Source organism: Anolis sagrei, chromosome 8 (assembly GCF_037176765.1).
Source record: "Anolis sagrei isolate rAnoSag1 chromosome 8, rAnoSag1.mat, whole genome shotgun sequence".
Lineage (NCBI taxonomy): Eukaryota > Metazoa > Chordata > Lepidosauria > Squamata > Dactyloidae > Anolis > Anolis sagrei.
Genome location: NC_090028.1, coordinates 5,686,744 through 5,702,694, shown reverse-complemented (window position 1 = coordinate 5,702,694; position 15,951 = coordinate 5,686,744). Strand labels below are relative to the sequence as shown.

At 41.2% G+C, this 15,951-nt stretch overlaps 1 protein-coding gene across 2 annotated transcripts in view; it reads left to right on the top strand.

Annotated features, from left to right (window-relative positions):
• RSPRY1 (ring finger and SPRY domain containing 1) overlaps positions 1-3,571 on the top strand; it is a 70,196-nt gene extending 66,625 nt beyond the window's left edge. For both annotated transcript variants that reach the window (XM_060788302.2, XM_067470992.1), the window contains exon 15: positions 2,483-3,571. In XM_060788302.2, coding sequence (XP_060644285.2) covers positions 2,483-2,579 — 97 coding nt within the window. In that variant the 3' untranslated portion in view covers positions 2,580-3,571. The remainder of the gene's footprint in view (positions 1-2,482) is intronic.
• The last annotated feature ends 12,380 nt before the right edge of the window (positions 3,572-15,951 follow it).

Below are 15,951 nucleotides of genomic sequence, written 5' to 3'. Positions count from 1 at the left end.
AAACAAAGTTTCTTGAAGATAGTGCCTGTTTCTTGTAAACAAGACTGCAAAACCCAATAGACTATTTAGAAATCTTACAATTCCTGCTTGTTCGTTAATAAAGACTGTTGTATTTAAGTTCAAGTCTCCTAAAGGCTGCTTAGTAGGGAAAGTTCCTCTAAAGGCTCCTTCTCGGGCCCCCGGGCTTCCCGCTGGACGCAAGCCTTGCATCCTCTCTTAGAAGTATTTAATTTTAGCTCCAGCGGCGACAGAACAGTAAATATTAGATGAATAGTAAAAGCCAGACAAGACCAGCTATAAAGGCAATCTAAAAGAGGAATTTTAAATGTATTGTGATGTTTTTATGTTCCAGGACACAACCAATTCATTTTTATAGATAGATAGATAGATAGATAGATAGATAGATAGATAGATAGATAGACAGACAGACAGACAGACAGACAGACAGACAGACAGACAGATAATGTATATACCTAGTGTTGCCCAGGTGTCAGAAAGGCCCGATGCTTGCTTGCTTGCTTCCTTCCTTCCTTCCTTCCTTCCTTCCTTCCTTCCTTTTTTCTTTCCTTCCCTTCCTCCTCCTTTCATACCTTTCCCCCTTTGTTTTCTCTTTCTTTCCTTCCATTTTCCTTCCTTTATTTCTCTTTCTTTCTCTCTTCTTACTTCCTTTCTGCCTTCCTTCCTTTCCTTCTTTCTCTTTTACTTCCCTGTTTTCTCTCTTCCCCGTCCCCTCTCTTTTCCCTTTCTCCCTTCTCCAGATCTGGCAATATGGTTTTCTTTGTGGCTCTTTCCTCCCTCTCCCCTATGCACATGTCACCTCTTTTATTCCTTGTGATATCACCAAGGGCCACTTTTCCAAGCCAACAGCATTTGTGACAGATAGATAGATAGATAGATAGATAGATAGATAGATAGATAGGCAGACAGATAGACAGACAGACAGACAGATAGACAGATAGACAGATAGACAGATGATAGACTTTTTGTTGAGAGAGAAAAAGCAGGATAACAGCAACAACAACAACAACAACAACAACAACAACAACAATAACAACACAATTTTGGAGTACAAAACTCCTGACCTCACGATCGTGTTAAAAAACAAAGTATGGATTGTGGATTCATCTTGTTGTGTCTCTAATAATAATAATAATAATAATAATAATAATAATAATAATACAACAACTGCTTCAAGTGCAAAAGACAAAGAGGGAATACAAAAACTCAAACTAGCAGAAGAGAAAACTGGTGAAAGAAGGCTCTCCATGGACAGTTCCTGGGGAAAATTGAGAGCCAAATTGACAAAGAAAAACATGGCTGTGGCTCACAAATGGAACTCTGAAAAAGGAGACAAAAGAGCCCAAGAACAAGCCATTCGAACCAAGGCCATCAAAGCCAGAATTGAAAAGTCGACGACAAATCCCAAGTGTAGACTCTGCAAGGAAGCAGATGAAACAATACATCCCATCCTGAGCTGCTGCAAGAAGATCGTGCAGACAGACTACAAGCAGAGGCACAACACTATTGCTCAGATGATTCATTGGAACTTGTGCCACAAATACCATCTGCCTGCGACAAAAACTGGTGGGATCACAAGCCAGAAAAAGTTACAGAGAATGAACACGCCAAACTCCTCTGGGACTTCCGAATTCAGACAGACAGAGTTCTGGAGCACAAGAGTCCCCACCTTACGATCGTGTTAAAAAATGGATCATCAATGTCGCAATCCCAGGTGACAGCAGGATTGCAGAGAAACAACAGGAAAAGCTGACATGATATGCGGATTTAAAGATCGAACTGCAAAGACTCTGGCCAGTCAAAGTGGTCCCAGTAGTGGTCGCACACTGGGTGTAAAGACTTTGGCCCACACTTAAACACAATCGGTGCTGACAAAATAACCATCTCTCAGCTGCAAAAAGCCACCCTGCTCGAATCTGCATGCATTATTTGCTGATACATCACACTTAGGAAGTGTCCGGTGTGTGATCCAATACAAAGGCCAGCAGAGTGATATTGTTGTGGTATACTAATCTTATTTTGTTTCAAATAATAGATAGATAGATAGATAGATAGATAGATAGATAGATAGATAGATATTGTCGAAGGCTTTCATGGCCGGAATCACTGGGTTGTTGTAGGTTTTTTCGGGCTATATGGCCATGGTCTAGAGGCATTCTCTCCTGAAGTTTCGCCTGCATCTATGACAAGCATCCTCACTACCTCTGAGGATGCTTGCCATAGATGCAGGCGAAACGTCAGGAGAAAATGTCTCTAGACCATGGCCATATAGCCCGAAAAAACCTACAACAACCCAGATAGATAAGATAGTTTAATGCATTTGCTCTATTTTAATTGCACTGTGTTATGTTTGCTACTAGCTGCCTCGAGTCCTATATTGGGAGAAAAATGGGATAATAATAGAGTAGGCCAATAAATATACAGATTGCAGCCTTTACTGACCTGCTTCTTGTCTTCCCTCCAGTGACCTGTGCATGGAGTGTGCCTTGCAGCTGGAGACCTGCCCTTTGTGTCGGCAAGAGATCCAGACCCGGGTCCGACAGATCTCTCACATTTCATGACACGCGGCGAACACTTTTTCTCTCCGGAGGACTGGCTGCTGACCCATTCCATCTGGAACCCATGGAAGCAGGAAGAGGAGGAGAAGGCTACGCAAACCGAGGCCCAGTTGTGGGGCGTTTCCGTAACGGACCGTCGATGGGAACCTGTTCAATCACGCTGCTGCCTCAGAGCCGTGGAATGTCTCTTTTTAGCAGTAATGAAAGTCGGTGGTGAAGCTTGAGTGGCCTGTCGGTTTGTCTCCGGCCAAAACCACTGGAGAATCCCATTCCCTCCCCATGTCTTCCTTTCCTCCCTTTCTCTCTCTTCCTTTGCTCCTTCCCCTTGCCTTTTTTTGTGTCCTGAAGACTTATTTTGCACTGGAAACACAAGTAATTCATCCTCTCCCATCTCCCAGGAGGCATATCGGACTCTTGAGAACCTTTTTATTTGTAGCCGTCGTCCTGTGTCGGAAACAAAAAAAAAAGTGTACCAATATTTCTTGGTCGATGTAGCTTCCTGCTGGTCAGAGACCTTCTCTAATGTTCCAAGACTTGAAAAACCTACATGAAGAAGATGGCACGAAGACTCTAGAAGAATCCAAAATCTTTTTGATAACTCAGTGATTCCAAAGAACATTGGTTGTGTCTTTTTTTCTCTCTCTTTTTTAAAAAACTGCAAAAATAAGTGATATTTTCATTTGCAGCGTTTCCGGTTTCCTTCGGTTTCAGTCCCTGCATATTTTTTGTTGTTGTTGTTGTTGTGAAAAAGGAAAACGATTTTTCAGGAGGAATTCTCGCAATTGCAGTGTGCCAGACTGGAACGATAACGTTTGATATTCTCAGTGTTTTTAAGGTACCATCGATCATTGTGCTTCTTTTTTTAAGAAAACAAAACAAAACATGAAATTCTGTTCTTGCAAATCCTGTACATTTCGAAAAAAAAGGGTCGAGATCTATAGGGAAAGATCTTGTTAATATTGTTTTTGGAAGAAATACATGTTTTTGAAAAGCGAGTCGGCTTATGTCGGTGAAACTTCTGTTTGGGTCGAACTGGATGTAACAGATTTAGAATTATATTTGGACGCCGTCAGAGACCAATTGCATTGGAGCGATCCTGTTCACTTTTGCTCCAGCTTCCTATTGAATTGTGGAATACTAGAGCTTCCAATGATCTCTTGCTGTATACGAGGCTGTATGCACAGTTTAATTCGGTGGAAATGCGCACAACGCATTGAACCTTGTGTAAAATCTAAAAAATTTTTAAAGCGTACACATACGTACATAAAACATTTTCTGAATTTCCGATCTCGCTCCTTGCTCATCACTCCACGTATCTGGCCCAAACAAGTAACATTCCCAAACTCTTACCTTAAGTTCAATTATCTATTATTATTATTATTATTATTTCAAACACAAGATGAGTCCACAGCAGACACTCTGCTGGCTGTTGTATTGGATCACACGTCGGACACTTCCCAAGTGTCTAGAATTGTGTGATGTATCGGCGAATAATGTGTGCAGATCCCAGTAAGGTGGCCTTCTGCAGTTGGCAGATGGTGATTTTGCCAGTGCCGATTGTGTTTAAGTGGAGGCCAAGGTCTTTAGGCACTGCACCCAGTGTGCCAATCACCACTGGGACCACCTTGACTGGTTTGTGCCAGAGTCTTTGCAGTTCGATTTTTAAATCCTCGTATCATGTCAGCTTTTCCAGATGTTTCTCTGCAATCCTGATTATTATTATTATTATTATTATTATTATTATTATTATTAGAAACACAACAAGATGAGTCCACAGCAGACACTCTGCTGGCTGTTTTATTGGATCACACGTTGGATAATTCCCAAGTGTCTAGGACTGTGTGATGTATCAGCGAATAATGCATGCAGATCCCAGTAAGGTGGCCTTTTGAACCTGATGGATGGTAATTTTGTCAGCGCCGATTGTGTTTAAGTGCAGGCCAAGGTCTTTAGGCGCTACACCCAGTGTGCCCATCACCACTGGGTCCACCTTGACTGGCTTGTGCCAGAGTCTTTGCAGTTCGATCTTTATTTTTATTTATTTATTTATTTATTTATTTATTTGAAACACAACAAGATGAATCCACAGCAGACACTCTCCTGGCTGTTGTATTGGATTACACGTCGGACACTTCCCAAGTGTCTAGAACTGTGTGATGTATCGCTGAATAATGCATGCAGACCCCAGTAAGGTGGCCTTCTGCAGCTGGCAGATGGTAATCATGTCAGCGCCAATTTTGTTTAAGTGCAGGCCAAGGTCTTGAGGCACTGCACCCAGTGTGCCGATCACCACTGGGACCACCTTGACTGATTTGTCCCAGAGTCTTTGCAGTTCAATTTTTAAATCCTCATATAGTATCAGCTTTTCCAGTTGTTTCTCTTCAATCCTGCTGTCACCTGGGATTGCGACATTAATGATCCATACTTTGATTATTATTATTATTATTATTATTATTATTATTATTATTTGAAACACAACAAGATGAGTCCACAGCAGACACTCTGCTGGCTGTTGAATTGGATCACAGTTGTTTCTCTGCAGTCCTGCTGTCACCTGGGATTGCAACATCGATGATCCATACTAAACACAATTGTGAGGTCAGGAGTATTATGTTCCAAAACTCTGTCTGTCTGAATCCGGAAGTCCCAGAGTAGCTTGACGTTTTCATTCTCTATAACTTTTTCCGGCTTGTGATCCCACCAGTTCTTTCTTGCAGGCAGATGGTCTTTGTGGCACAAGTTCCAATGAATCATCTGAGCAAGGGTGTTGTGCCTCTGCTTGTAGTCTGTCTGCACGATCTTGCAGCAACTCAGGATATGATCTATTGTTTCGTCTATATTATTATTATTATTATTAATTATTAATTATTTTGTACATTTCTACCCCGCCCTTCTCCCCATAAAGGGGACTCAGGGCGACCTCACATAAGCATCAAATGATGCAAACAACATATACACCATAAAATGACAATTAAAACAGTAAAATCATTTTTAAAACATTATACAAAATCATCAATACATTGTATTGTCGAAGGCTTTCATGGCCAGAATCAATGGGTTGTTGTAGTTCTTTTCGGGCTATATGGCCATGTTCTAGAGGCATTTTCTCCTGACGTTTTGCCTGCATCTGTGGCAAGCATCCTCAGAGGTAGTGAGGTCTGTTGGAACTAGGGAAAAGGGTTTATATATCTGTGGAATGACAAAGGACTCTTGTCTGCTGGAGCTAGGTGTAAATGTTTCAACTGACCACCTCGATTATCATTTGATGGCCTGGCAGTGCTTGTGGCAGTCTTTTGTTGAGAGTCGATTAGCTGTCCCTGATTGTTAAGTCGTTGGTGTACTGGCTAATACCCAAACAGAGAATGGGCTGGAGATGAGGAAGTCTCTCATTTGGTACCAGCCATCAATTGAATTATGGAAAAAAATAGACGTATGTCTGATTCCACAGCAGGCTGGCTTCAGGAAAGGCAAAACCTGCACATTGAGAGTGCTGAACCTGACTGAGCACATAGAAGATGGCTTTGAGAGGCAGCAGATCACAGGAGTTGTCTTCATAGACCTGTCAGCGGCTTATGATACTGTGAACCACCGCCTCCTCCTGAGAAAAATGTAGAATATCACAAAGGACGACCACCTCACCCGCCTCATAGGAAACCTGCTACAAAACAGGAGCTTTTTTGTTGAGTTCCAGGGCCAGAGAAGCAGATGGCGGAAACAGAAGAACGGCCTGCCTCAGGGGAGCGTGCTTGCTCCATCCATGTTCAACATCTACACAAATGTCCAGCCACTGCCAGAAGGGACAGAGAGCTTCATCTATGCTGATGATCGTGCCATCACCTCTCAAGCAGGGAGCTTTGGGATGGTTGAACGGAAGCTCTCCGAAGCTCTAGGTGCTCTTACTGCCTATTACAGGGAAAACCAGCTGATCCCTAATCCATCCAAAACACAGACGTGCTTTTCACCTTAAGAACAGACAAGCATCCCGAGCTCTGAGGATGACCTGGGAAGGAATCCCACTGGAGCATTGCAGCGCACCCAAATCCCTGGGAGTCACTCTGGACAGTGCTCTGACCTACAAGAAGCACTGCCTGAACATCAAACAAAAAGTGGGCGCTAGAAACAATATCATACGAAAGCTGACTGGCACAACCTGGGGATCACAACCAGATACAGTGAAGACATCTGCCCTTGCGCTATGCTACTCTGCAGCTGAGTATGCATGCCCAGTGTGGAACACATCTCACCACACTAAAACAGTGGATGTGGCTCTTAATGAGACATGCCACATTATTATGGGGTGTCTGCGCCCTCCACCACTGGAGAAACTACACTGCCTAGCCGGTATTGCACCACCTGACATCCGCCGGGAAGTAGCAGCCAATAGTGAAAGGACCAAGGCAGAGGCATCTCCAGCCTGTTTGGGTATCAGCCAGCACGCCAATGACTTAAATCAAGAAATAGTTTTCTAAGATCTACAGAGACACTTGCTGGAACAACTCAGCAAGCGAGAGTCCAAAAGTGGCAGGCTCAAACCCAGAACTTCAATCGATGGCTGGTACCAAATGAGAGACTCCCTTCTGGGCACCCCAGGAACAAGCCTACAAACAAAGACACCAAGAAAAAAAATGTTATTATCCGTGGATTTTGTTAATGCTAGTGTTAAAAAAATATAAGGGGAGGGGGCTAATGGCTATTATTATTACTACTATTACTACTACTACTTTGGGGGACTAAATAGGGACTTACAAAGGGCTGCTATGAGGCCATTATCCATATACACACGATGTTGTTTTGCAAATCAAAGCAGTGGTGGTTGATACAAATTTGCAATATTGCTGAATTGAATTCACGTGTTAAGCAATTAAGCAGTTTCTCATTAGCAAATTTGTTGAATATATTTATAAAGCAAATAGCACCGGTTTCAATTCCAACCTATGTCTCTTCAAAACTACAACTCCCAGCGTTCTATACCGGTTATGGGGTAAAGGTTTTTCCCCGACATTAAGTCCAGTTGTGTCCGACCCTTTGGGTTGGTGCTCATCTCCATTTCTAAACCAAAGAACCGGCGTTGTTCATAGACACCTCCAAGAACATGTGGCCAGCATGACTGCATGGAGTGCTGCTAACTTCCCACATATTGATCTACTCACATTTGTATATTTTCGAACTGCTAGGTTTGCAGAAGTTGGGGCTAACAGCAGGAGCTCACCCTGCTCCCTGGATTTGTACCTGCAACCTTTTAGTTAACAAGTTCAGCAGCTCAGCGGTTTAACCCACTGCGCCAACGGGGCCTCCTATAGGAGTTAAAAGTGATGCCAAACTGTGTTAGTTCTATAGGGAAGAGGCACGGCACTAAAGATTAGGCTGCTGGTGTGACAACAATTATTAATTATTAACAATTATAATTAATTATTATGAATAATAACAAATACATAGTGTATATATGCGTAATGTTACATATTGCTTCTAACATCTCCAAACATATATATATATACACACACACATAGTGTGTATATGTATAGTGTTACATATATATTGCTTCTAACATCGCCTAACATACACACACATACATATATACATAGTGTATATACGTATAGTGTTATATATATATTGTTCCTAAATTGCCTAACATATACACACACACACATATCTACATATACACACATATACATAGCGTGTATATGTATAATGTTACACAGTTTTATATATATTGCTCCTAATATCTAACACACACACGTATATATACATACACACATATATACAGTACATAGTGTATATATGTATAGTATCACATAGTGTTATATATATTGTTCCTAATATCTCCTAACACACACACATATATATTTACATATACATATATACATAGTGTACATATATATAGTATCACATAGTGTTATATATATTGCTCCTAAATTACCTAACATATATATATACACACACATATATACATATAAACACATATACATAGTGTGTATATGTATAATGTCACACAGTGTTCTATATATTGCTCATAACATCTCCAAACATGTACACACACACACACATAGTGTGTATATGTATAGAGTTATACAGTGTTATATATATATAGAGAGAGAGAGAGAGAGAGAGAGCATAACATATATGTATATATGTTATATATTGCCTTATGTGTGTGTGTGTGTGTGTGTGTACTACACTTGATCTTAGCCAAAAGGCTCAAAAGACCGAGAAGTGTGCGTGTGTGTATGTATAACATCACCTAACACACACACATATATACACATACACATATATACATATACACACACACACATAGTGTGTATATGTATAATGTTACAGTGTTATATATATTGCTCATAACATCTCCAAACATATATATACACACACGCACAGTGTGTATATGTATAGTGTTACATAGTGTTAGAGAGAGAGACAGCCTAACATATATGTATATATGTTATATATTGCCTAACAAACATATATATATGTATGTATGTATAACATCACCTAACACACACACACATATATACACATACACACATATACACACATATCCATAGTGTGTATGTATAATGTTATAGTGTTATATATATTGCTCATAACATCTCCAAACATATATATACGCGCACACACACATTGGGTGTATATGTATAGTGTTACATAGTGTTATATTCATATACATACATACATACGTATGTATGTTGTTAGGCATTATATAACACATACATATGTATATGTTATATATTGCCTAACACACACAGACACACATATATATACACATACACACATATACACACATATCCATAGTGTGTATATGTATAGTGTTACATAGTGTTATATATATTGCTCATAACATCTCCAAACATATACACACACACAGTGTGTATATGTATAGTGTTACATAGTGTTATATTCATATACACACACACACACATATGTGTGTGTGTTACATAGTGTTATATACATATACATACATACAGACACACATATATGTATGTATAACATCACCTAACACACACACATATATACAGTGTATATATGTATAGTGCTATACATATTGCTCCTAACATCACCTCACACACACACATATACATACAGTGTATATATGTATAGTGCTATATATATTGCTCCTAACATCGCCTAACATACACACACACACAGTGTATATATGTATAGTGTTACATAGTGTTATATACATATACATACATGTATGTATGTATTTGTTAGGCATTATATAACATACACACATCTATGTTATATATCGCCTAACACACACAGACACACATATATGTATGTATAACATCACCTAACACACACACACACATATGTATATATATACAGTGTATATATGTAGTGTTATATATATTGCTCCTAACATCGCCTAACATACACACACACACATAGTGTGTATATGTATAGTGTTACATAGTGTTATATTCATATACACACACACATATATATGTGTGTGTGCCTGTGTGTGTGTTGTTAGATATTATATAACACACACACATATATATGTTATATATTGCCTAACACACACAGACACACATATATGTATGTATAACATCACCTAACACACACATATCCATACAGTGTATATATGTATAGTGCTATATATATTGCTCCTAACACACACACACACACATAGTGTGTATATGTATAGTGTTACATAGTGTTATATACATATACATACATACATACACATACATAGATGTATGTATGTATGTTGTTAGGCATTATATAACACACACACGTTATATATTGCTTAACACACACACACACACATATATGTATGTATAACATCACCACACACACACACACACATATATATACAGTATATATGTATAGTGTTATATATATTGCTCCTAATATCGCCTAACATACACACACACACATACATAGCATATATATGTATAGTATCACATATATATATATATATATATATATATATATATATATATATATATATATAGTATCACACACACACATGTATATAACATTATATACATTATATTATATACATTATATATTATATATATTATAGTTTTTTTATATATATATATATATGTCACATTAGAATGTGAATATATATATATATATATATATATATATATATATATATATATTGCTTCTAAGTTCTCCCAATAAGCAAACAAAACCAGGCACCAACTAGGGACCGCCCCCTCTCCTTCCTGATTGGCTATCCCTTTCGCGCCCGCTCATTGGCCGGAGGAGAAAGCTCCCGCCTTAGCCACTGATTGGCTCTCTCCTCCCACCGGATGCCGGAAGTGCCAGTTGCCTAGGCGACGGGAAGGAAAGGAGGGGGAGGACAGGAACGTCGAAGGCCTTTTGGAAGGGACTCTATGGAGAAGGCCGAGGAGGCGAGCTGCCAGGCTGAGGTGAGAGAAAAAGGCCTCGGGAGGGCTATGGGAGGCGGGCCAGGCCAGAGGAAACCATCAAAGCCCCCCATGCAGATGGCCAGCCAGCCATAATTAGGATAAGCAAAGCCTAGGCCAACTTGGGCCCTCCAGGTGTTTTGGACTACAACTCCCACCATTCCTAAGGCTGTTAGGAATGGTGGGAGTTGTAGTCCAAAACACCTGGAGGGCCCAAGTTGGCCCAGGCCTGGTCTATCCTATTTATGGCTGGCTGGCCATCTGCATGGAGGGCTTTGATGGTGTCTTCTTGCAGGGCAGAAGAGGGTTGTACTAGAGTCCCTTCTAACTCAAAAATTCTATGTCTCGTACATTCACACAAACACATATATCTGTCTATCATAAGTATGGCTGGATGGCCATCTGTCTGGAAGGCTTTGATGGTGTCTTCTTGCAGGGCAGAAGAGAGTTGCACTGGAGTCCCATCCAACTTGTGTGTGTGTGTGTGTGTGTGTATACATTCACACAAACACATATATGTGTCTATCATAAGTATGGCTGGATGGCCATCTATCTGGAGGGCTTTGATGGTGTCTTCTTGCAGGGCAGAAGAGAGTTGCACTGGAGTCCCATCCAACTTGTGTGTGTGTGTGTGTGTATACATTCACACAAACACATATATGTGTTTATCATAAGTATGGCTGGATGGCCATCTATCTGGAGGGCTTTGATGGTGTCTTCTTGCAGGGCAGAAGAGAGTTGCACTGGAGTCCCATCCAACTTGTGTGTGTGTGTGTGTGTATACATTCACACAAACACATATATGTGTCTATCATAAGTATGGCTGGATGGCCATCTATCTGGAGGGCTTTGATGGTGTCTTCTTGCAGGGCAGAAGAGAGTTGCACTGGAGTCCCATCCAACTTGTGTGTATGTGTGTGTGTGTGTATACATTCACACAAACACATATATGTGTCTATCATAAGTATGGCTGGATGGCCATCTATCTGGAGGGCTTTGATGGTGTCTTCTTCCAGGGCAGAAGAGGGTTGCACTGGAGTCCCTTCCAACTCAAAAATTCGATGTCTCATATGTGTGTGTGTGTGTGTACACATTAACACAAACACATATATATGTCTATCATAAGTATGGCTGGATGGCCATCTGTCTGGAAGGCTTTGATGGTGTCTTCTTGCAGGGCAGAAGTGGGTTGCACTGGAGTCCTTTCCAACTCAAAAATTCGATGTCTCATGTGTGTGTGTGTGTGTGTGTGTGTGTGTGTGTGTATTCACACAAACACATATATGTGTCTATCATAAGTATGGCTGGATGCTCATCTGTCTGGAAGGCTTTGATGGTGTCTTCTTGCAGGACAGAATAGGATTGGACTGGACAGCCCCTTGGGGTCTCTTCCATATCTACCCTATCTATTGTTTGTGTGTGCATATGTGTGTATATATAAAAACACACGCACATATATGTGCCTATTAGACTTGTTTGATCCAACAAAAATGGTTCAAAACTTGTTTTGGATGTTGGGGGCGCTGGTGGTTCGATTCTAAAGTCTAATTCTTTTTCCAAAACTTCCGAAACAGCTTCGTTAATGGCAGAAACGCATGCGCAGTAGGAAAAAACAGCACTGGTGATGCGCAGTGCAGAAAGAAATCCAAAATGGTGCTGAGCCGGCGGCTGTACAATTTGCTCTTTCGGCGGACATCGACCTTCACACTCAGCATTGCCGTGGGCGCCTTGACCTTCGAGCGGGCCTTCGACCAAGGCGCCGACGCCCTCTTCGAGCACCTCAACAAAGGGAAGCTGTGGAAGCACATCAAGCACCGATACGAGGTTCATTTTATTTATCGTGTCATCAGCAACCAGACATTTGTATTACATTTTTAACAAAAACAAACAAACAAGCAGACAAAACACAGAATTTGCAAGTTTGGTAGTTGATTAAATGTCCTTTGACCAGTATCTGGCCCCTTGGAGTGCCTCTGGTGTTGCCGCAAGAAGGTCCTCCCTTGTGCATGTGGCAGGGCTCAGGTTGCATTGCAGCAGGTGGTCAGTGGTTTGCTCTTCTCCACACTCGCATATTGTGGATTCCACCCTGTGGCCCCATTTCTTAAGGTTGGCTCTGCATCTCGTGGTGCCAGAGCGCAGTCTGTTCAGCGTCTTCCAAGTCGCCCAGTCTTCTGTGTGCCCAGGGGGGAGTCTCTCACTTGGTGTCAGCCATTGGTTGAGGTTCTGGGTTTGAGCCTGCCACTTTGGGACTCTCGCTTGCTGAGTTGTTCCAGCGAGTGTCTCTGTAGATCTTGGAAAACTATTTCTAGATTTAAGTCGTTGACGTGCTGGCTGATACCCAAACAGGGGGTGAGCTGGAGATGTCACTGCCTTGGTCCTTTCACTATTGGCTGCTACTTCCCGGCGGGTGTCAGGTGGTGCGATACTGGCTAAGCAGTGTAATTTCTCCAGTGGTGTGGGGCGCAGACACCCCGTGATAATGCAGCATGTCTCATTAAGAGCCACATCCACTGTTTTAGTGTGGTGAGATGTGTTCCACACTGGGCATGCATACTCAGCAGCAGAGTAGCATAGCGCAAGGGCAGATGTCTTCACTGTATCTGGTTGTGATCCCCAGGTTGTGCCAGTCAGCTTTCATATGATATTGTTTCTAGCGCCCGCTTTTTTCTTGATGTTCAGGCAGTGCTACTTGTAGGTAAGAGCACGGTCCAGAGTGACTCCCAGATATTTGGGTGTGCTGCAATGCTCCAGTGGGATTCCTTCCCAGGTAATCCTCAGAGCTCGGGATGTTTGTCTGTTCTTAAGGTGAAAGGCACATGTCTGTGTTTTAGATGGATTAGGGATCAGCTGGTTTTCCCTGTAATAGGCAATAAGAGCACCTAGAGCTTCGGAGAGCATCTGTTCTACCGTCTCAAAGCTCCCTGCTTGAGCGGTGATGGCACGATCATCAGCATAGATGAAACTCTCTGTCCATTCTGGTAGTGGCTGGTCATTTGTGTAGATGTTGAACATGGATGGAGCAAGCACGCTCCCCTGAGGCAGGCTGTTCTTCTGTTTCTGCCATCTGCTTCTCTGGCCCTGGGACTCAACAAAAAAGCTCCTGTTTTGTAGCAGGTTTCCTATGAGGCGGGTGAGGTGGTAGTCCTGGAAGTTAAACAGTATCAGAGTCTGGAAAGCCAGACTGCAGGCCCTCTGCAGTTATTGGTTTAGAAAAGTATCTCTTTGGGTCTAGAGACCGCCCTTTTTCCAGGGGATGAGATCTCCTGCCTCCTTCAGTAGAGAAGAAAGCTTCAGATGTGCTGTTGGTCAGGAAGGTAACTCTGAAAAAACCATTGTAAGAACGATTGAGTTATTTAGATAGAGAAACTGATTGAGTTATATAGATAAAGAAGCTGATTGAGAAAAAGATAGAAAGATAAATTTAGTGATTGAGATACTATAGATAGTGATTGAGCAATTGAGTTATAGATAACTAGCTGTCCCCTGCCAGGAATTGCTGTGGCCCAGTCTGGTGATCTGGAAAATAAAGTAATGAGAAAGTGATGGTTTCTAATATATGTAATTCCTTTATGGTTGTGAGTAAACAGTATTTCTTGTTGTTTCTTTGTCAGTGTTGATGTGGAGAGTGTCTGGTTTGCCTACTCTGGAACATAGAACATATCATAGTCCTTCTTTAAGGGTCTCTTTCAAATCTATGATACTATATCTCTGTGTGTGTGAGAGAATCATATACATCTATCTATATCTATGGCTGGATGGCTCTTTGTCAGGAGGGCTTTGTTTATGTTTTCTTGCCCTGGTGAAGAGAGTTGGACTGGATGGCCTTAACTATTTTCTGTTGGTCATGGGGGTTCTGTGTGGGAAGTTTGCCCCATTTCTGTCATTTGTGGGTTTCAGAATGCTCTTTAATTGTAGTGAACTATAAATCCCAGTAACTACAAATCCCAAATGTCAAGGTCTATTTCCTCCAAACTCCATCTGTGTTCATATTTAGGCATATGGAATTTTTGTGTCAAGTTTGGTCCAGATCCATCATTGTTTGAGTCCACAGTGCTCTCTGCATGTAGGTGAACTACAACTCCCCAACTCAAGGTCAATGCCCACCAAACCCTTCCAGTGTGTTCTGTTTGTAATGGAAGTCCTGTATGCCATGTTTGGTTGAATTCAATCATTGGTGGAGTTCAGAATGCTCTTTGATTGTAGGTGAACTATAAATCCCAGCAACTACAACTCCCAAATGCCAAAGTCTATTTCCCTTAAACTCCATCTGTGTTCATATTTGGGCATATGGAATATTCGTGCCAAGTTTGGTCCAGATCCATCATTGTTTGAGTCCACAGTGCTCTCTGGATGTGGGTGAACTACAATTCCCAAACTCAAGGTCAATGTCCACCAAACCTTTCCAGTTTTTCCTGTTGGTCATGGGAGCCCTGTGTGCTGGGACATGAACGGAAGATGATACTGGTGTTTGTGGAAGAGCATACGAGCAGACTTAGAAAATGTAAAGTGCTTTGGAGGACAAAGTGCTAAAGTTTGGCCCAATTCCATCATTGGTGGAGTTCAGAATGCTTTTTGATTGTAGGTAAACTATAAATCCCAGTAACGACAATTCCCAAATGACAAAATCAATTTTTTGGGTGGAGGACATAAATTGGACTGTTAGGTGTCTTGTGTCCAAATTTGTTGTCAATTCCCCCAGTGGTTTTTGAGTTCTGATGGTAGCACAAACTAACATTACATTTTTATTTATATAGATTTTAGTTTGATGTTCCAAACACTTTCCCATTCTTTTAAAAGTATGGAGTGTCCTATGTCGATTGCCCATTTGGCCATATTGTCTTTTATTAAATCATTCTCGGTACCCCATACTAGGAGGTTTTGGTATAATATTTTAATCAATTTTTTTCCCTTTCGCATTATAATGTCCCAGCATGTGTCTTTTTCATTGAAACCGATTTTTTGGTCCTCTCTGAAACATTCTTTGGTTTGCAGAAAGTGAA